At 49.7% G+C, this 22500-nt stretch overlaps 1 protein-coding gene across 3 annotated transcripts in view; it reads left to right on the top strand.

Annotated features, from left to right (window-relative positions):
* Positions 1-22500, top strand: part of ubr2 (ubiquitin protein ligase E3 component n-recognin 2) — a 125218-nt gene that overhangs the window by 16710 nt on the left and 86008 nt on the right. For all 3 annotated transcript variants that reach the window (XM_079532405.1, XM_079532406.1, XM_079532407.1), the window contains 6 exons: positions 8231-8269; positions 8450-8531; positions 14190-14294; positions 16867-16955; positions 19700-19798; positions 20651-20814. In XM_079532405.1, the coding sequence (XP_079388531.1) occupies positions 8231-8269; positions 8450-8531; positions 14190-14294; positions 16867-16955; positions 19700-19798; positions 20651-20814 (578 nt within the window). The remainder of the gene's footprint in view (positions 1-8230; positions 8270-8449; positions 8532-14189; positions 14295-16866; positions 16956-19699; positions 19799-20650; positions 20815-22500) is intronic.

Here is a 22500-nt window from a genome sequence, read left to right on the forward strand (position 1 = left end):
TACCTACCCTAGGGGACACAGGGAGAACATGTGAGGGTACCTACCCTAGGGGACACAGGGAGAACATGTGAGGGTACCTACCCTAAGGGACACGGGGAGAACATGTGATGGTACCTACCCTAGGGGACACGGGGAGAACATGTGAGGGTACCTACCCTAGGGGACACAGGGAGAACATGTGAGGGTACCTACCCTAGGGGACACGGGGAGAACATGTGAGGGTACCTACCCTAGGGGACACGGGGAGAACATGCAAACTCCACACAGAAAGGCCCGTTCGTCAACCCCGCCTCGGGTATGGGCACTGATGACGCGGAGGAGGAAACACAATATTTGCTTCTGAGGGGTCCCTGGAACAACATATTTTCAGATGGGGGTCGGCAGCCTATTACATATAATCTTGGGGGTCCTTCACATGAAAATGTTTGAGAACTGAACATAGAAACATAGGGTTTAACCCTGTGAGAACCACTGACACAGAAACATAAAGTTTAACCCTGTGAGAACGACTGACACAGAAACATAGGGTTTAACCCTGTGAGAACCACTGACACAGAAACATAGGGTTTAACCCTGTGAGAACCACTGACATAGAAACATAAGGTTTAACCCTGTGAGAACCACTGACACAGAAACATAGGGTTTAACCCTGTGAGAACCACTGATATAGAAACATAGGGTTTAACCCTGTGAGAACCACTGACATAGAAACATAGGGTTTAACCCTGTGAGAACCACTGACATAGAAACATAGGTTTTAACCCTGTGAGAACCACTGACATAGAAACATAGGGTTTAACCCTGTCAGAACCACTGACATAGAAACATAGGGTTTAACCCTGTGAGAACCACTGATATAGAAACATAGGGTTTAACCCTGTGAGAACCACTGACACAGAAACATAGGGTTTAACCTTGTGAGAACCACTGACATAGAAACATAGGGTTTAACCCTGTGAGAACGACTGACACAGAAACATAGGGTTTAACCCTGTGAGAACCACTGACATAGAAACATAGGGTTTAACCCTGTGAGAACCACTGACATAGAAACATAGGGTTTAACCCTGTGAGAACGACTGACACAGAAACATATGGTTTAACCCTGTGAGAACCACTGATATAGAAACATAGGGTTTAACCCTGTGAGAACCACTGATATAGAAACAGGGTTTAACCCTGTGAGAACCACTGACATAGAAACATAGGGTTTAACCCAGTGAGAACCACTGACATAGAAACATAGGGTTTAACCCTATGAGAACCACTGACATAGAAACATAGGGTTTAACCCTATGAGAACCACTGACATAGAAACATAGGGTTTAACCCTGTGAGAACCACTGATATAGAAACATAGGGTTTAACCCTGTGAGAACCACTGACATAGAAACATAGGGTTTAACCCTGTTAGAACGACTGACACAGAAACATAGGGTTTAACCCTGTGAGAACCACTGACACAGAAACATAGGGTTTAACCCTGTGAGAACCACTGACATAGAAACATAGGGTTTAACCCTGTGAGAACCACTGACATAGAAACATAGGGTTTAACCCTGTGAGAACCACTGATATAGAAACATAGGGTTTAACCCTGTGAGAACCACTGATATAGAAACATAGGGTTTATCCCTGTGAGAACCACTGATATAGAAACATAGGGTTTAACCCTGTGAGAACCACTGATATAGAAACATAGGGTTTAACCCTGTGAGAACCACTGACATAGAAACATAGGGTTTCCTGACGTCGAGATTTAAAATGTGAAAATGTGACAATTTTCTGAAAAACCTCATGTTTCTGTATCATATGTGTCATAATATGATACATATGATACAGAAACATGCGGTGTATGTATCATATGTTCATGTATCAGTGGTAATCAATATTTCATGTCAAGGACCGCAAAAATTGTATGTAATCAGCCGCCGACCCCCTTCTGAAAATATGAGTTAAAAACCTTCGCTCTGAAAGAATATATATTCAAAGATTGTTACCGCATTCTCACGATTTTTCAAAAATAGCAGACCAGTGCCGCGCTACGAGCTTGTAGATAGCTTTTTCAACAGCTAAAGTATAACATAATTAAAACACCAAAAGGGGTTCCCGCCCAGAATGGGTTAAATGCTAAGGAGACACAGATGTGTTCAGCGACATTGAGGGGGCAGAAAATGAGTGCTCGAGTGCTGTTCATGCAGCCTGGATGGAGAGGGACAAGATGGAGTTGGAAATACATTGTTTTCAACGAGGACGGCGCAAATATCAGCAATCTTTAGGAATTTGAGCAACATGACAACATAATGCTAACCCCTTTTGGTGTTAGCATTATGTTATGCTTTAGCTATTGAAAAATAGCAGATCTACAAGCTCATAGCGCGCCACCGAGTGGCGCGCTACAAGCTTGTAGGTCTGCTATTTTTGAAAAATCGAAGAACCACTGACATAGAAACATAGCTTTATCAGAAAACTGTCAGGATGTAGAAGACATTTATAGAATCTGATCTCAGGTCAAAATGGGTTAAAGTATCATACAGTGACAACTAAAGTCTCTGTAATGTTTATGTTGTACTATTACTACAAAACGATGTAAAATAAAGGGATTTAAGGGATCATAAAGCTGGGCTGTTGCCTGGTGGGTCCAATGCATTTAAGGGATCATAAAGCTGGGCTGTTGCCTGGTGGGTCCAATGCATTTAAGGGATCATAAAGCTGGGCTGTTGCCTGGTGGGTCCAATGCATTTAAGGGATCATAAAGCTGGGCTGTTGCCTGGTGGGTCCAATGCATTTAAGGGATCATTACAGCTGGGCTGTTGCCTGGTGGGTCCAATGCATTTAAGGGATCATTACAGCTGGGCTGTTGCCTGGTGGGTCCAGGCTGTTGCCTGGTGGGTCCTGGGCTGTTGCCTGGTGGGTCCAGGCTGTTGCCTGGTGGGTCCTGGGCTGTTGCCTGGTGGGTCCTGGGCTGTTGCCTGGTGGGTCCAGGCTGTTGCCTGGTGGGTCCTGGGCTGTTGCCTGGTGGGTCCAGGCTGTTGCCTGGTGGGTCCTGGGCTGTTGCCTGGTGGGTCCAGGCTGTTGCCTGGTGGGTCCTGGGCTGTTGCCTGGTGGGTCCAGGCTGTTGCCTGGTGGGTCCTGGGCTGTTGCCTGGTGGGTCCTGGTGGGTCCTGGGCTGTTGCCTGGTGGGTCCAGGCTGTTGCCTGGTGGGTCCTGGGCTGTTGCCTGGTGGGTCCAGGCTGTTGCCTGGTGGGTCCTGGGCTGTTGCCTGGTGGGTCCTGGGCTGTTGCCTGGTGGGTCCTGGGCTGTTGCCTGGTGGGTCCAATAAGGGATCATTACAGCTGGGCTGTTGCCTGGTGGGTCCAGGCTGTTGCCTGGTGGGTCCTGGTGGGTCCTGGTGGGTCCTGGTGGGTCCTGGTGGGTCCTGGTGGGTCCTGGTGGGTCCTGGTGGGTCCTGGGCTGTTGCCTGGTGGGTCCTGGTGGGTCCTGGTGGGTCCTGGTGGGTCCTGGTGGGTCCTGGTGGGTCCTGGGCTGTTGCCTGGTGGGTCCTGGTGGGTCCTGGTGGGTCCTGGTGGGTCCTGGTGGGTCCTGGTGGGTCCTGGTGGGTCCTGGGCTGTTGCCTGGTGGGTCCTGGTGGGTCCTGGTGGGTCCTGGTGGGTCCTGGGCTGTTGCCTGGTGGGTCCTGGGCTGTTGCCTGGTGGGTCCTGGTGGGTCCTGGGCTGTTGCCTGGTGGGTCCTGGGCTGTTGCCTGGTGGGTCCTGGGCTGTTGCCTGGTGGGTCCTGGTGGGTCCTGGTGGGTCCTGGGCTGTTGCCTGGTGGGTCCTGGTGGGTCCTGGTGGGTCCTGGGCTGTTGCCTGGTGGGTCCTGGTGGGTCCTGGTGGGTCCTGGGCTGTTGCCTGGTGGGTCCTGGTGGGTCCTGGTGGGTCCTGGGCTGTTGCCTGGTGGGTCCTGGTGGGTCCTGGGCTGTTGCCTGGTGGGTCCTGGTGGGTCCTGGGCTGTTGCCTGGTGGGTCCTGGTGGGTCCTGGTGGGTCCTGGTGGGTCCTGGTGGGTCCTGGTGGGTCCTGGTGGGTCCTGGTGGGTCCTGGGCTGTTGCCTGGTGGGTCCTGGTGGGTCCTGGGCGGTCCTGGGCTGTTGCCTGGTGGGTCCTGGTGGGTCCTGGTGGGTCCTGGTGGGTCCTGGGCTGTTGCCTGGTGGGTCCTGGTGGGTCCTGGTGGGTCCTGGTGGGTCCTGGTGGGTCCAGGGCTGTTGCCTGGTGGGTCCTGGGCTGTTGCCTGGTGGGTCCAGGCTGTTGCCTGGTGGGTCCTGGTGGGTCCTGGTGGGTCCTGGTGGGTCCTGGGCTGTTGCCTGGTGGGTCCTGGTGGGTCCTGGTGGGTCCTGGGCTGTTGCCTGGTGGGTCCTGGGCTGTTGCCTGGTGGGTCCTGGGCTGTTGCCTGGTGGGTCCTGGGCTGTTGCCTGGTGGGTCCTGGGCTGTTGCCTGGTGGGTCCTGGGCTGTTGCCTGGTGGGTCCTGGTGGGTCCTGGTGGGTCCTGGGCTGTTGCCTGGTGGGTCCTGGTGGGTCCTGGTGGGTCCTGGGCTGTTGCCTGGTGGGTCCTGGTGGGTCCTGGTGGGTCCTGGGCTGTTGCCTGGTGGGTCCTGGTGGGTCCTGGTGGGTCCTGGGCTGTTGCCTGGTGGGTCCTGGTGGGTCCTGGGCTGTTGCCTGGTGGGTCCTGGTGGGTCCTGGGCTGTTGCCTGGTGGGTCCTGGTGGGTCCTGGTGGGTCCTGGTGGGTCCTGGTGGGTCCTGGTGGGTCCTGGTGGGTCCTGGTGGGTCCTGGTGGGTCCTGGTGGGTCCTGGTGGGTCCTGGGCTGTTGCCTGGTGGGTCCTGGTGGGTCCTGGGCTGTTGCCTGGTGGGTCCTGGTGGGTCCTGGTGGGTCCTGGTGGGTCCTGGTGGGTCCTGGGCTGTTGCCTGGTGGGTCCTGGTGGGTCCTGGTGGGTCCTGGTGGGTCCTGGTGGGTCCAGGGCTGTTGCCTGGTGGGTCCTGGGCTGTTGCCTGGTGGGTCCAGGCTGTTGCCTGGTGGGTCCTGGTGGGTCCTGGTGGGTCCTGGTGGGTCCTGGGCTGTTGCCTGGTGGGTCCTGGTGGGTCCTGGGCTGTTGCCTGGTGGGTCCTGGTGGGTCCTGGTGGGTCCTGGTGGGTCCTGGTGGGTCCTGGTGGGTCCAGGGCTGTTGCCTGGTGGGTCCTGGTGGGTCCTGGTGGGTCCTGGTGGGTCCTGGGCTGTTGCCTGGTGGGTCCTGGTGGGTCCAGGGCTGTTGCCTGGTGGGTCCTGGTGGGTCCTGGGCTGTTGCCTGGTGGGTCCTGGTGGGTCCTGGGCTGTTGCCTGGTGGGTCCTGGTGGGTCCTGGTGGGTCCTGGTGGGTCCAGGGCTGTTGCCTGGTGGGTCCTGGTGGGTCCTGGTGGGTCCTGGTGGGTCCTGGGCTGTTGCCTGGTGGGTCCTGGTGGGTCCTGGGCTGTTGCCTGGTGGGTCCTGGTGGGTCCTGGTGGGTCCTGGTGGGTCCTGGTGGGTCCTGGTGGGTCCTGGTGGGTCCTGGGCTGTTGCCTGGTGGGTCCTGGTGGGTCCTGGGCTGTTGCCTGGTGGGTCCTGGTGGGTCCTGGTGGGTCCTGGTGGGTCCTGGTGGGTCCTGGTGGGTCCTGGTGGGTCCTGGTGGGTCCAATGGGCTGTTGCCTGGTGGGTCCAGGGCTGTTGCCTGGTGGGTCCAATGCATTCCTGCATACTTCCGGTCCAGGCCTGGTGGGTCCAATGCATTCCTGCATACTTCCGGTCCAGGACTGGTGGGTCCAATGCATTCCTGCATACTTCCGGTCCAGGACTGGTGGGTCCAATGCATTCCTGCATACTTCCGGTCCTGGTGGGTCCAATGCATTTCTGCATACTTCCGGTCCTGGTGGGTCCAATGCATTCCTGCATACTTCCGGTCCTGGTGGGTCCTGTTGCCTGGTGGGTCCTGGTGGGTCCAGGCTGTTGCCTGGTGGGTCCAATGGGCTGTTGCCTGGTGGGTCCTGGTGGGTCCTGGTGGGTCCAGGGCTGTTGCCTGGTGGGTCCAGGGCTGTTGCCTGGTGGGTCCAATGGGCTGTTGCCTGGTGGGTCCTGGTGGGTCCTGGTGGGTCCAGGGCTGTTGCCTGGTGGGTCCAGGGCTGTTGCCTGGTGGGTCCAATGGGCTGTTGCCTGGTGGGTCCTGGTGGGTCCTGGTGGGTCCTGGGCTGTTGCCTGGTGGGTCCTGGTGGGTCCTGGTGGGTCCTGGTGGGTCCTGGTGGGTCCTGGTGGGTCCTGGTGGGTCCTGGGCTGTTGCCTGGTGGGTCCTGGTGGGTCCTGGTGGGTCCTGGTGGGTCCTGGTGGGTCCTGGTGGGTCCTGGGCTGTTGCCTGGTGGGTCCAATGCATCTCTGCATACTTCCGGTCCAGGCCTGGTGGGTCCTGGTGGGTCCTGGTGGGTCCTGGTGGGTCCTGGGCTGTTGCCTGGTGGGTCCTGGTGGGTCCTGGTGGGTCCTGGTGGGTCCTGTTGCCTGGTGGGTCCTGGTGGGTCCTGGTGGGTCCTGGTGGGTCCTGGTGGGTCCTGTTGCCTGGTGGGTCCTGGTGGGTCCTGGTGGGTCCTGGTGGGTCCTGTTGCCTGGTGGGTCCTGGTGGGTCCTGGTGGGTCCTGGTGGGTCCTGGTGGGTCCTGGTGGGTCCTGGTGGGTCCTGGTGGGTCCTGTTGCCTGGTGGGTCCTGGTGGGTCCTGGTGGGTCCTGGTGGGTCCTGTTGCCTGGTGGGTCCTGGTGGGTCCTGGTGGGTCCTGGTGGGTCCTGGTGGGTCCTGGTGGGTCCTGGTGGGTCCTGGTGGGTCCTGGTGGGTCCTGGTGGGTCCTGGTGGGTCCTGGTGGGTCCTGGTGGGTCCTGGTGGGTCCTGTTGCCTGGTGGGTCCTGGTGGGTCCTGGTGGGTCCTGGTGGGTCCTGGTGGGTCCTGGTGGGTCCTGGTGGGTCCTGGTGGGTGGGTCCTGGTGGGTCCTGGTGGGTCCTGGTGGGTCCTGGTGGGTCCTGGTGGGTCCTGGTGGGTCCTGGTGGGTCCTGGTGGGTCCAGGCTGTTGCCTGGTGGGTCCTGGTGGGTCCTGGTGGGTCCTGGTGGGTCCAATGGGCTGTTGCCTGGTGGGTCCTGGTGGGTCCTGGTGGGTCCAGGGCTGTTGCCTGGTGGGTCCTGGTGGGTCCTGGTGGGTCCTGGTGGGTCCTGGTGGGTCCTGGTGGGTCCAGGCTGTTGCCTGGTGGGTCCTGGTGGGTCCTGGTGGGTCCTGGTGGGTCCAATGGGCTGTTGCCTGGTGGGTCCTGGTGGGTCCTGGTGGGTCCAGGGCTGTTGCCTGGTGGGTCCTGGTGGGTCCTGGTGGGTCCTGGTGGGTCCTGGTGGGTCCTGGTGGGTCCTGGGCTGTTGCCTGGTGGGTCCAGGCTGGTGGGTCCAGGGCTGTTGCCTGGTGGGTCCTGGTGGGTCCTGGGCTGTTGCCTGGTGGGTCCAATGCATTCCTGCATACTTCCGGTCCAGGACTCGTTCCCCATTTGTTGTCCCCGTTCTCAATAGAGCGTCGCAGCCCCGCCCCCTCGAGAGACCCGGAAAATAATTCCCCGTTCATTTTCCTCGTAGACTTTTCAAATTAAAATAAAATTAACTTAAAGACGTTTACGCCGCGGACGAAGCCAACTGGAGTCGTGACAAATCATGACAACAAACACAATGTTTTGGGGCCGATCAGATCATTTATAAGAAGAAAAACCAAACAAAAAGTGTTGTAACCTGCCTTTATTTTCCTATCTAATAATTAGATCTGCCCAAAACATTGTGTTTGTTGTCATGATGTGTCACGACTCGAGTTGTCTTTGTCCGTGGCGTAAACGTCTTTAAATAAATAGTTTTGGAAAAGTCTGTGAGGAAAATGAACGGGTTAACTATAACTTTTTAACTTTGTGCATGCGTGTGTGTGCGTGTGTGTGCGTGTGCATGCGTGCGTGCGTGCGTGCGTGCGTGCGTGCGTGTGTGTGTGCGTGCGTGCGTGCGTGCGTGCGTGCGTGCGTGCGTGCGTGCGTGCGTGCGTGCGTGCGTGCGTGCGTGCGTGCGTGCGTGCGTGTGTGTGTGTGTGTGTGTGTAAATAACCGTGTGTGTGTGTGTGTGTGTGTGTGTGTGTGTGTGTGTGTGTGTGTGTGTGTGTGTGTGTGTGTGTAAATAACCTTTCCTCTCCTCCTCCAGAGAAACACCAGCCGTCAGTCCAAACCTCTGCGTGTCCAGGTGAGGATTATCATTCATATTATTAGAATATTTAATTTGATAATGATAATACATTCTCTGTGTGTCCACTAGGTGATGTAATTCCTCTGTGTGTCCACTAGGTGACCTCCATGGTCGCTCATTAATTATTATCATTAATATCATTATTATATTATTGTAATTCCTCTGTGTGTCCACTAGGTGATGCACTCCTCCGTGGTCGCTCATCAGTGCTTCGCTCTCAAAGCTCTGGCCTGGCTAGGACACATCATAGGATACTCAGGTGGGTCCAGGTCCTTGTCTCCTCTCCTCTGTCCTAGGTCCTTGTCTCCTCTCCTCTGTCCTAGGACACATCATTGGATACTCAGGTGGGTCCTAGGTCCTTGTGTCCTCTCCTCTGTCCTAGGTCCTTGTCTCATCTGTCCTAGGACACATCATAGGATACTCAGGTGGGTCCTAGGTCCTTGTCTCCTCTGTCCTAGGACACATCATAGGATACTCAGGTGGGTCCTAGGTCCTTGTCTCCTCTCCTCTGTCCTAGGACACATCATAGGATACTTAGGTGGTCCTAGGTCCTTGTCTCCTCTCCTCTGTCCTAGGACACATCATAGGATACTCAGGTGGGTCCTAGGTCCTTGTCTCCTCTCCTCTGTCCTAGGTCCTTTTCTCATCTGTCCTAGGACACATCATAGGATACTCAGGTGGGTCCTAGGTCCTTGTCTCCTCTCCTCTGTCCTAGGACACATCATAGGATACTTAGGTGGGTCCTAGGTCCTTGTCTCCTCTCCTCTGTCCTAGGTCCTTGTCTCCTCTCCTCTGTCCTAGGACACATCATTGGATACTCAGGTGGGTCCTAGGTCCTTGTCTCCTCTCCTCTGTCCTAGGACACATCATTGGATACTCAGGTGGGTCCTAGGTCCTTGTCTCCTCTCCTCTGTCCTAGGTCCTTGTCTCATCTGTCCTAGGACACATCATAGGATACTCAGGTGGGTCCTAGGTCCTTGTCTCCTCTCCTCTGTCCTAGGACACATCATAGGATACTTAGGTGGGTCCTAGGTCCTTGTCTCCTCTCCTCTGTCCTAGGACACATCATAGGATACTTAGGTGGGTCCTAGGTCCTTGTCTCCTCTCCTCTGTCCTAGGACACATCATAGGATACTTAGGTGGGTCCTAGGTCCTTGTCTCCTCTCCTCTGTCCTAGGACACATCATAGGATACTCAGGTGGGTCCTAGGTCCTTGTCTCCTCTCCTCTGTCCTAGGACACATCATAGGATACTTAGGTGGGTCCTAGGTCCTTGTCTCCTCTCCTCTGTCCTAGGACACATCATAGGATACTTAGGTGGGTCCTAGGTCCTTGTCTCCTCTCCTCTGTCCTAGGACACATCATAGGATACTTAGGTGGGTCCTAGGTCCTTGTCTCCTCTCCTCTGTCCTAGGACACATCATAGGATACTCAGGTGGGTCCTAGGTCCTTGTCTCCTCTCCTCTGTCCTAGGACACATCATAGGATACTCAGGTGGGTCCTAGGTCCTTGTCTCCTCTCCTCTGTCCTAGGACACATCATAGGATACTCAGGTGGGTCCTAGGTCCTTGTCTCCTCTCCTATTCTGACAGATCAGAATGTAATAATTATATATTGTATTATTGTTCTATTCAAAGAAAATGAACACCCCGAACGCCCAGGGTTATTTAATCCATTAAATCAGAGGTTATTTAATCCATTAAATCAGAGGTTATTTAATCCATTAAATCAGAGGTTATTTAATCCATTAAATCAGAGGTTATTTAATCCATTAAATCAGAGGTTATTTAATCCATTAAATCAGAGGTTATTAAATCCATTAAATCAGAGGTTATTTAATCCATTAAATCAGAGGTTATTTAATCCATTAAATCAGAGGTTATTTAATCCATTAAATCAGAGGTTATTTAATCCATTAAATCAGAGGTTATTTCATCCATTAAATCAGAGGTTATTAAATCCATTAAATCAGAGGTTATTTAATCCATTAAATCAGAGGTTATTTAATCCATTAAATCAGAGGTTATTTAATCCATTAAATCAGAGGTTATTTAACCCATTAAATCAGAGGTTATTTAATCCATTAAATCAGAGGTTATTTAATCCATTAAATCAGAGGTTATTTAACCCATTAAATCAGAGGTTATTTAATCCATTAAATCAGAGGTTATTTCATCCATTAAATCAGAGGTTATTTAATCCATTAAATCAGAGGTTATTTAATCCATTAAATCAGAGGTTATTTAATCCATTAAATCAGAGGTTATTTCATCCATTAAATCAGAGGTTATTTAATCCATTAAATCAGAGGTTATTAAATCCATTAAATCAGAGGTTATTTAACCCATTAAATCAGAGGTTATTAAATCCATTAAATCAGAGGTTATTTCATCCATTAAATCAGAGGTTATTTAATCCATTAAATCAGAGGTTATTTAATCCATTAAATCAGAGGTTATTTCATCCATTAAATCAGAGGTTATTTCATCCATTAAATCAGAGGTTATTTAACCCATTAAATCAGAGGTTATTTAATCCATTAAATCAGAGGTTATTTAATCCATTAAATCAGAGGTTATTTAATCCATTAAATCAGAGGTTATTAAATCCATTAAATCAGAGGTTATTTAATCCATTAAATCAGAGGTTATTAAATCCATTAAATCAGAGCCCAGCGATGTATAGCAGCGGAGCACGTTTAGCGACGGACCGGATGTTGTCCCAGATGTGGCTGAAGTAGCTAAATGTAGCCAAAACACTCCCGAGGCGATCGACAACAACGGGAGGATTCATTCTATCGTGACTAGCGACGGGACCGCGGCGGGCCGTAAGGCTGCTGTACTTTATACCTCATACTTTAATGCTTAGTATGAGGTATAAAGTACAGCAGCCTTGTGTTCATAAAACAGAAAGATTGGGTAAGACTGGCTTTATGTATCTTTCAGGACCTTTCACTGCTTCGTCTCAACCATTACTCTATGGCTCTGGTCTCAGACACCGCGGTGGATATTTTGACATTCCGTTGTTTGTTTTTTTGGAATGTTGCCACTACTGTTGGAGCAGCCATAAACTACACAGGTTCACCCCGATGTTCTGGGCATCTTTGTAATGTTAGTGTTAGTAAAAAGCAGGTAAAAGAGTAACGTTTGAGGCAGGGAAACCGCAGATGTGTCGGCTCCGCCTACAGGAAATACGTTGCCTGCGACCATGAGACCCGTTTCGGTCTATAGAGGAAGTGACACTCGGTGGGAAAAGGGGGAGAATCACAAACACAGTGTAGGCCTACACAGTGGGAGGAGAGGAGCTCCAGGTTGTTACACAGTTGGAGGAGAGGAGCTCCAGGTTGTTTCACAGTGGGAGGAGAGGAGCTCCAGGTTGTTACACAGTGGGAGGAGAGGAGCTCCAGGTTGTTACACAGTGGGAGGAGAGGAGCTCCAGGTTGTTACACAGTGGGAGGAGAGGAGCTCCAGGTTGTTACACAGTGGGAGAAGAGGAGCTCCAGGTTGTTACACAGTGGGAGGAGAGGAGCTCCAGGTTGTTACACAGTGGGAGGAGAGGAGCTCCAGGTTGTTACACAGTTGGAGGAGAGGAGCTCCAGGTTGTTACACAGTGGGAGGAGAGGAGCTCCAGGTTGTTACACAGTGGGAGGAGAGGAGCTCCAGGTTGTTACACAGTTGGAGGAGAGGAGCTCCAGGTTGTTACACAGTGGGAGGAGAGGAGCTCCAGGTTGTTACACAGTGGGAGGAGAGGAGCTCCAGGTTGTTACACAGTGGGAGGAGAGGAGCTCCAGGTTGTTACACAGTTGGAGGAGAGGAGCTCCAGGATGTTACACAGTGGGAGAAGAGGAGCTCCAGGTTGTTACACAGTGGGAGGAGAGGAGCTCCAGGTTGTTACACAGTGGGAGGAGAGGAGCTCCAGGTTGTTACACAGTGGGAGGAGAGGAGCTCCAGGTTGTTACACAGTGGGAGGAGAGGAGCTCCAGGTTGTTACACAGTGGGAGGAGAGGAGCTCCAGGTTGTTACACAGTGGGAGGAGAGGAGCTCCAGGTTGTTACACAGTGGGAGGAGAGGAGCTCCAGGTTGTTACACAGTGGGAGGAGAGGAGCTCCAGGTTGTTACACAGTGGGAGGAGAGGAGCTCCAGGTTGTTACACAGTGGGAGGAGAGGAGCTCCAGGTTGTTACACAGTGGGAGGAGAGGAGCTCCAGGTTGTTACACAGTGGGAGGAGAGGAGCTCCAGGTTGTTACACAGTGGGAGGAGAGGAGCTCCAGGTTGTTACACAGTGGGAGGAGAGGAGCTCCAGGTTGTTACACAGTGGGAGGAGAGGAGCTCCAGGTTGTTTCAAACGTGTTCCATGTTGGAGTAGAAGCCTTGAGGGGTACCCCGTTGTTGGAGTAGAAGCCTTGAGGGGTACCCCGTTGTTGGAGTAGAAGCCTTGAGGGGTACCCCGTTGTTGGAGTAGAAGCCTTGAGGGGTACCCCGTTGTTGGAGTAGAAGCCTTGAGGGGTACCCCGTTGTTGGAGTAGAAGCCTTGAGGGGTACCCCGTTGTTGGAGTAGAAGCCTTGAGGGGTACCCCGTTGTTGGAGTAGAAGCCTTGAGGGGTACCCCGTTGTTGGAGTAGAAGCCTTGAGGGGTACCCCGTTGTTGGAGTAGAAGCCTTTGAGGGGTACCCCGTTGTTGGAGTAGAAGCCTTTGAGGGGTACCCCGTTCGTGTTTTCTTTTGGACCGCCTTGAGCGGAAGGACTTTTCGTTTTGTTGGATCAAAGGAACTATAATAGACTGTATAAAGTACCTTACCATTGTTGTTTTGAGTACCTTACCATTGTTGTTTTGAGTACCTTACCATTGTTGTTTTGAGTACCTTACCATTGTTGTTTTGAGTACCTTACCATTGTTGTTTTGAGTACCTTACCATTGTTGTTTTGAGTACCTTACCATTGTTGTTTTGAGTACCTTACCATTGTTGTTTTGAGTACCTTACCATTGTTGTTTTGAGTACCTTACCATTGTTGTTTTGAGTACCTTACCATTGTTGTTTTGAGTACCTTACCATTGTTGTTTTGAGTACCTTACCATTGTTGTTTTGAGTACCTTACCATTGTTGTTTTGAGTACCTTACCATTGTTGTTTTGAGTACCTTACCATTGTTGTTTTGAGTACCTTACCATTGTTGTTTTGAGTACCTTACCATTGTTGTTTTGAGTACCTTACCATTGTTGTTTTGAGTACCTTACCATTGTTGTTTTGAGTACCTTACCATTGTTGTTTTGAGTACCTTACCATTGTTGTTTTGAGTACCTTACCATTGTTGTTTTGAGTACCTTGCCATTGTTGTTTTGAGTACCTTACCATTGTTGTTTTGAGTACCTTACCATTGTTGTTTTGAGTACCTTACCATTGTTGTTTTGAGTACCTTACCATTGTTGTTTTGAGTACCTTACCATTGTTGTTTTGAGTACCTTACCATTGTTGTTTTGAGTACCTTACCATTGTTGTTTTGAGTACCTTACCATTGTTGTTTTGAGTACCTTACCATTGTTGTTTTGAGTACCTTACCATTGTTGTTTTGAGTACCTTACCATTGTTGTTTTGAGTACCTTACCATTGTTGTTTTGAGTACCTTACCATTGTTGTTTTGAGTACCTTACCATTGTTGTTTTGAGTACCTTACCATTGTTGTTTTGAGTACCTTACCATTGTTGTTTTGAGTACCTTACCATTGTTGTTTTGAGTACCTTACCATTGTTGTTTTGAGTACCTTACCATTGTTGTTTTGACAGCTGCGTTTTGAGCGTCTCTATATAAAGACTATACTCAGACTACAACCCTACGACCCCGTTGTTTTGACTCCTTAGTTCATAATTTGCCTTGTATAGTAAAGGGTGATTCTTACAATATTATATTGTATTGTGTTCCAGAGGCGCTGAGGAGGGTCCTGTGTCAGGTGGGTCTCCAGAGAGGACCTGAAGGAGAGCAGTCTCTGGTTGACACTCTGATGCTGAGCGACTCCAAGATGTGGAAAGGTACAAACTATAAAACCCTCACTATGTCTAACCACATTTAGACCTGAGGACGATTCTACAGATGTCTTCTAAATCCTGACATGTTTCTATATCAGGGTTTCTCAAACTATTTCATGTGGACCCCCAAAACTATATGTATTTGGCCGCCGACCCCCATCTGAAAGTTTGTTGTTCCAGGGACCCCCCTCCCAGAAGCAAAGATTTGAGACTGTTCGCTGTGAAAGAATATGTATTCAAAGATTTGCACCTCATTTTCACGATTTTTCAAAAATAGCAGACCTAGACCTAGTAGATCTGCTATTTTTCAACAGCTAAAGTATAACATAATTATTAAAACACCAAAAGGGGATCCCGTCCTGAATGGGTTAAACATAGATCGCATCGTAGATGGATGGACTTATAGATACTTATTAAACCCTAAAAAAAGGTAATTCCAGGTATCCAGATCAGATGCTAGCTCATATGGTGCACCTGTTGGACAATATGAAAATGACTGAACATAATATATATACAGCACCATCTCAATGAATTAGAATATTTTGTAAAAGTTAATTTTCTTCCGTAATATAATTCAAAAAGTGAAACTTTAATATATTCTCAATAATCATTGTGCATAAAGTGAAGTATTTAAAACCTGTTTTTGTTTTAATCTTGATGGTTATGGCGTACAGCTCATGAAAATCAAAAAATCCTATCTCAATGAATTAGAATATTTTACGAGACCACTAAAATAAATGTTTTATTTAATGGAGAATTCCATACTAAAAGGCTTTCTTACCTTTTATTTGTAGTTGTTACGTCTCCACCAAAGAGGTCCAGGTGTTTTTTTGTGCAAAAACGTATTGGCTATTTCCCCTACCATAAGCCCTCAATGAATTTAATTGAATTGAATGGGAATTGAATGGGGCTATGGGGTGTTGTGTTAATTCGCTTATTTCTATCAAAATAAGTAGTAAAGTGTGCCGCTTGGGATATTATTTACATTATGAAGAGAGGAAATATACAAAAATATAATGATTTTGAGCGATGGAAATAAGTGAATTAGCACAACACCCCATAGCCCCATTCAATTTCCATTCAATGCAATGCAATGCAATTCATTTAGGGCTTATATTAGGGGAAATAGCCAATAAGGAGCTTTTGCACAAAATAACACCTGGACCTCTTTGGTGGGGACGTAACAACTACAAAGAAAGGTAAGAAAGCCTTCTAGCATGGAATACTCCTTTAAACGAGAAATGTTGACCATCTGAAAAGTATATTAATGTATGCAGTTACTACTTGGTCTGAGCTACTTTTGAACAAATCATTTCATCAATGGGGGCGTGGCATGGAGGTGATCAGCCAATGGGGCATGGCATGGAGGTGATCAGCCAATGGGGCGTGGCATGGAGGTGATCAGCCTGTGGCACTGTTGAGGTGTTATGGAAGCCCAGGTTTGCTTTGATGTATTGTTCAGTCTTCAGTATGTTGACAAGCTTCATGGAGATGCACATTTTCCTTTCCAGCTCGATTTGGCACCTGCCCACAGAGCCAGAACTACTAGTAACTGGTGTACTGACCATGGTATTACTGTGTTAAAACTACTAGTAACTGGTGTACTGACCATGGTATTACTGTGTTAAAACTACTAGTAACTGGTGTACTGACCATGGTATTACTGTGTTAAAACTACTAGTAACTGGTGTACTGACCATGGTATTACTGTGTTAAAACTACTAGTAACTGGTGTACTGACCATGGTATTACTGTGTTAAAACTACTAGTAACTGGTGTACTGACCATGGTATTACTGTGTTAAAACTACTAGTAACTGGTGTACTGACCATGGTATTACTGTGTTAAAACTACTAGTAACTGGTGTACTGACCATGGTATTACTGTGTTAAAACTACTAGTAACTGGTGTACTGACCATGGTATTACTGTGTTAAAACTACTAGTAATTGAGATAGGATTTTTTGATTTTCATGAGCTGTACGCCATAATCATCAAGATTAAAACAAAAACAGGTTTTAAATACTTCACTTTATGCACAATTTGATTTGATCTTTATTTATCTTGATGAATTGAGAATATATGAAAGTTTCACTTTTTGAATAGAGCATGCTTAAAGTGAATGGCACATCGAGTGGCAAATCGAGAGGCAAAGTGAGTTTAACATTGTTTAATGTTGTTTAATGCAATCAGATAGGACTTTTCTGTGTGGATGTATGGGCTGTCAAGGCCAGAAAGTAGTTTTTTGCCACTCAGTAGGCGTTCCTGCATAACTTCCTGGTTTGATGATGATGTCACGCGCATACCCTCTATTATATTACGGAAGAAAATTAACTTTTACAAAATATTTTAATTCATTGAGATGGAGCTGTATACAAATCTTACAAACGGAGCAAAGGTTAATGTAAGCTGCAGACACTAGAGGGCAGTGTTGCAAGCAGTTAAACCTCTGTGTGCTGCTTTGGTTTTGTACAATACAAACAGAACCTTCTTCTTCTGTGTGTGTGTGTGTGTGTGTGTGTGTGTGTGTGTGTGTGTGTGCGTGTGTGCGTGTGTGCGTGCGTGCGTGCGTGCAGGAGCGAGGAATGTGTACCATCAGCTGCTGATGAGCAGTCTCCTCATGGATCTGAAATATAAGAAGCTGTTTGCCATCCAGTTTGCTAAGGTAAGGAACGCACGCACGCACGCACGCACGCACACACGCACACTGGATACTGCATATACTGCATTCAGTGATTGGGTGACATTCGTCAGGTCGCCATAATAATGAAAATTAACTAAATTAATCTTGAATGTTTCCCGAAAATAATAATTAAAATATACAAGCAAAACCTCACTTTTCTGCTATATCGCAGTAAAAAACATTTCTATTCAGCCAAATTAGTTTAGCCAAGTTAACAAATTAACTGCTCCTGGCGGAACGTTCCGTCAGAAGGAATCCAACCAGCAACTGCTTCTGGCGTAATGTTCCGTCTGATAAGCTTTATTATTGATATCAAACCGGATCGCTGATTTATTTTTCTCATAATTTTATTTTTGGCTCGGCCTTTCCTTCTTTAGCGATCCTAGACCGGGTTGCGCAACCTCGCCCCCGTCCACCTCCCATTATACAGGCTGACTAAAAACCTGAATAACTCCTAATCTACGGAGCTCTCCATGGTTTGGATAAAATGCGCGATATTCGGAGGTCTTTGCCTATTATCCGGTGGTCTAGATGGAAACATTGGCGCTTTCTAGAGCAAGGATGGCTTCATTTTAGCTCGCTAGCATTGATGCTATTTATTTAGCATTAAAGATGGACGCTCCAGACAGGATGTCAGTCCCAGTGTGTGCTACATTGAAATCGGCTCGCCAGTCTGCGTCCAGCACCGGCCTGCTTGGAACGATGCTGGCTCTGGACAACCGGCTATCTGACCAACTCGACACCGGGCACTGCCCTCCCTGTGGGGGTGTGGAACGACACCGGGCACTGCCCTCCCTGTGGGGGTGTGGAACGACACCGGGCACTGCCCTCCCTGTGGACACCGGGCACTGCCCTCCCTGTGGGGGTGTGGAACGACACCGGGCACTGCCCTCCCTGTGGGGGTGTGGAACGACACCGGGCACTGCCCTCCCTGTGGGGGTGTGGAACGACACCGGGCACTGCCCTCCCTGTGGGGGTGTGGAACGACACCGGGCACTGCCCTCCCTGTGGGGGTGTGGAACGATACCGGGCACTGCCCTCCCTGTGGGGTGTGGAACGCGTGTGTCGAATTTGAAGTCGGTGGAGCGAACGGTTCTCGAGTTACGTGGATTACACACGGACAGACGGACAGACAGACAGAGACTTGGTGCATTTATAGATTGATTATTATTAAAAACAAATTGTCTGTCTGTCTGTCTGTCTGTCTGCAGGGCTCGACAGTGCGACATATGCTACTAAAAATAGCACCGTGCGAGTTGTAAAATTAAATTTGTAGCACCGGTGCGACTACAGAATTTGACCATTCAATCGTGATAAAGACAAGGCAAGTGCACATTCTATAGTCGCGGTTCTATACCTACATTTATATTTCTTAGTACGGCGGTGTCATTCGCCAAAAAGAGCAGATCTACAAGCTAACAACGTGTCGAGGCTCAATGCAGTGTTCATTTGAAGATCTGTCCCCTTTGCTCCCACCGCCCCGCCCCGCCCCTCCCTGTGTTGCTGGCTGCTCAGTTCTCAGCAGCGGAGCGAACGCAGCAGGATAGCATGATAGCATAGAAGGAGTTGCTTGGACCCCGACACGTTGAATACTAAACTTATTTGGAAAGTTTGGAATGTTCAAACATCACTCGATATAACTTTTACCAAAACATGGGTGAAACAGCGTGCAGCCGTGCACGCAAAGAGTGCACGTGCGCACGCACATGGAGTGGACGGATTGATTGATAACCAAAACAACCCTTGCTTAGCACCTCGCTTACAAAAGTGTGTGCGCAGGCTGCGCAGCGCAATACGAATGACCGACCTGTCACCTGGCTGCCGCTGGATACATAATTTTATTACTATTAGTCAGTGGCCTGCATAACGAGCAACGGAAAAAAGGCAAAGATCCCCCCACCACCTCCTTCCACCACGCCGAGGTGTATATGTACGATGTTTTGTCTGAACTGAAGCAGTCAAAGCCAAGGAGAATGTTACAATACTAATTCACCATCGAGTAGCCTCTGCACTGAATATCACACTCGCATGATAGAACAGCAGGATACAAACGGATTGTCTATCTGTCCATGAGCAACATGAAATGAATTGATGATTATCTATCTATCCATCCATCCATCTGCATAAAAAACTAATAGTACATCAGCATAAAAGCAAATCGATTAGGCTATAGATTATATAAAAACAACAACAAATCCAGATGAATATCAATATTGTGATCATTTCTGAAAAGATATTGTGATATAATATTTTGCCATATTGCCCGCCCCTGCCTCATATCACTTTATTAAAGAAAAAATCACACCTGTGTGAAGTGAGGGGCACTCTTATCATCATACATCATCATGAATCATCTCATACTGGCCAATCAGAATGCCTGTTGCCTGTGATTGGTTAGCTGAATTGCTCGTTTACATTTGACGTACATTTTCCTTTCAATGTCAATGGCGTTTAATGTTTTGATGTTTAATTTATGTCATATTTAGCTGAATTTTGACCTAATTTCTCCGTTCATTGTCAATGAGACGTGTGGGGACTAAAGCTGTATAGGAGGGGCTAGCGCCTCAAAAACACATTATTTGCTAACTTTTCATCGTGCTCCTAAAATAATTTGTGTGCTACTAGATTTTTCAACTTAGTAGCACACGTGCTACTTGGAAAAATGCTAAGCGTCGAGCCCTGTCTGTCTGTCTGTCTGTCTGTCTGTCTGTCTGTCTGTCTGGTAGAACTACGAGCGTTTGCAGAGTGACTACGTGAAGGACGATCACGACCGCGAGCACAGCATCACTGACCTGTCTGTGCAGATCTTCACCGTCCCATCGCTGGTGAGTACACCGTCCCATCGCCGGTGAGTTCTAGGACTCCTAGGAATTATCACCACGGTGAAATCTACTACATTAGATGAGTATGTGGTCTGATCAATGACAGAATGGGGCAGGTATCAATATGAGGTCTGATCAGTGACAGATACGGGCAGGTATCAATATGAGGTCTGATCAGTGACAGAACGGGGCAGGTATCAATATGAGGTCTGATCAGTGACAGAACGGGGCAGGTATCAATATGAGGTCTGATCAGTGACAGAACGGGGCAGGTATCAATATGAGGTCTGATCAGTGACAGAACGGGGCAGGTATCAATATGAGGTCTGATCAGTGACAGAACGGGGCAGGTATCAATATGAGGTCTGATCAGTGACAGAACGGGGCAGGTATCAATAAGATTTATCTTCTTCCTGCTCCTTTTTTTTCTGTTCTGTTATGGAATATGCAAAAAAATAAAATGAATATAATCGTGTAAAACCATAACTGAAATGAAATAAATAAATATGAAATTATCAGATTTTAATTATTCTCGGGTCCAGTTTTCCATTGACCGGGTCCAGTTTTCCATCGACCGGGTCCAGTTTTCCATCGACCGGGTTAAGTTTTCCATTGACCGGGTCCAGTTTTCCATTGACCGGGTCCAGTTTTCCATTGACCGGGTCCAGTTTTCCATTGACCGGGTCCAGTTTTCCATTGACCGGGTCCAGTCCACTCCAGCTGTCCCCAGCATTCTGTCTAAACACTACTGTTCTCTGTGTGTGCGCATGTGCGTGTGCGTGCGTGACTGTGTGCGTGCGTGCGTGCGTGTGTGCGTGCGTGCGTGCGTGCGTGTGTGTGTGTGCGCGTGTCCAGGCTCGCATGCTGATGGTGGAGGAGGACTTGATGAAGACCATCATCAGATGTTTCGTGGACCACCTGCGACACCGAGACCTCCAGGGCCGCTTCCAGTTTGAACGCTACACGGCCCAGCAGGCCTTCAAGTTCAGACGGGTCCAGAGCCTCATCGGAGACCTGAAGTAAGACATGCTAACACCATTCTAACACCACGCTAACATGCTAACAGCCTCATCGGAGACCTCAAGTAAGACATGCTAACACACTAACATGCTAATAGAGCCTCATCGGAGACCTCAAGTAAGACATGCTAACACCATGCTAACAGCCTCATAGGAGACCTCAAGTAAGACATGCTAACATGCCAACACCATGCTAACACCATGCTAACAGAGCCTCATCGGAGACCTCAAGTAAGACACGCTAACATGCTAACACCATGCTAACAGCCTCATAGGAGACCTGAAGTAAGACAGGCTAACATGCTAACACCATGCTAACAGATTATCATAGGAGACCTGAAGTAAGACAGGCTAACATGCTAACACCATGCTAACAGATTCTCATAGGAGACCTGAAGTAAGACAGGCTAACATGCTAACACCATGCTAACAGATTCTCATAGGAGACCTCAACTGAGAGGCCACAATGCTAATAGCCTAACCTGACACTGCATTCTGTGCGTTGTTGACGGCTACTGTTTTCCCAACTCAATTGGGGCAAATGTAGCCTGGCCCAGCCTGTGTGCTTTCTGGTCTAGAGGGGCGTGGCCCAGCCTGTGTGCTTTCTGGTCTAGAGGGGCGTGGCCCAGCCTGTGTGCTTTCTGGTCTAGAGGGGCGTGACCCAGCCTGTGTGCTTTCTGGTCTAGAGGGGCGTGGCCCAGCCTGTGTGCTTTCTGGTCTAGAGGGGCGTGGCCCAGCCTGTGTGCTTTCTGGTCTAGAGGGGCGTGGCCCAGCCTGTGTGCTTTCTGGTCTAGAGGGGAGTGGTCTAGAGGGGCGTGGCCCAGCCTGTGTGCTTTCTGGTCTAGAGGGGCGTGGTCTAGAGGGGCGTGGTCAAGCCTGTGTGCTTTCTGGTCTAGAGGGGAGTGGTCTAGAGGGGCGTGGCCCAGCCTGTGTGCTTTCTGGTCTAGAGGGGAGTGGTCTAGAGGGGCGTGGCCCAGCCTGTGTGCTTTCTGGTCTAGAGGGGCGTGGCCCATCATGTGTGCTTTCTGGTCTAGAGGGGAGTGGTCTAGAGGGGCGTGGCCCAGCCTGTGTGCTTTCTGGTCTAGAGGGGAGTGGTCTAGAGGGGCGTGGCCCAGCCTGTGTGCTTTCTGGTCTAGAGGGGAGTGGTCTAGATGGGCGTGGCCCAGCCTGTGTGCTTTCTGGTCTAGAGGGGAGTGGTCTATAGGGGCGTGGTCTAGATGGGAGTGGTCTAGAGGGGCGTGGCCCAGCTTGTGTGCTTTCTGGTCTAGAGGAGTGGTCAAGAGGGGCGTGGCCCAGCCTGTGTGCTTTCTGGTCTAGAGGGGAGTGGTCTAGAGGGGCGTGGCCCAGCCTGTGTGCTTTCTGGTCTAGAGGGGAGTGGTCTAGAGGGGCGTGGCCCAGCATGTGTGCTTTCTGGTCTAGAGGGGAGTGGCCCAGCCTGTGTGCTTTCTGGTCTAGAGGGGAGTGGTCTAGAGGGGCGTGGCCCAGCCTGTGTGCTTTCTGGTCTAGAGGGGAGTGGTCTAGAGGGGCGTGGCCCAGCCTGTGTGCTTTCTGGTCTAGAGGGGAGTGGCCCAGCCTGTGTGCTTTCTGGTCTAGAGGGGAGTGGTCTAGAGGGGCGTGGCCCAGCCTGTGTGCTTTCTGGTCTAGAGGGGAGTGGTCTAGAGGGGCGTGGCCCAGCCTGTGTGCTTT

The sequence above is a fragment of the Electrona antarctica genome (assembly GCF_951216825.1).
Source record: "Electrona antarctica genome assembly, contig: SUPER_10_unloc_1, whole genome shotgun sequence".
Classification (NCBI taxonomy): domain Eukaryota; kingdom Metazoa; phylum Chordata; class Actinopteri; order Myctophiformes; family Myctophidae; genus Electrona; species Electrona antarctica.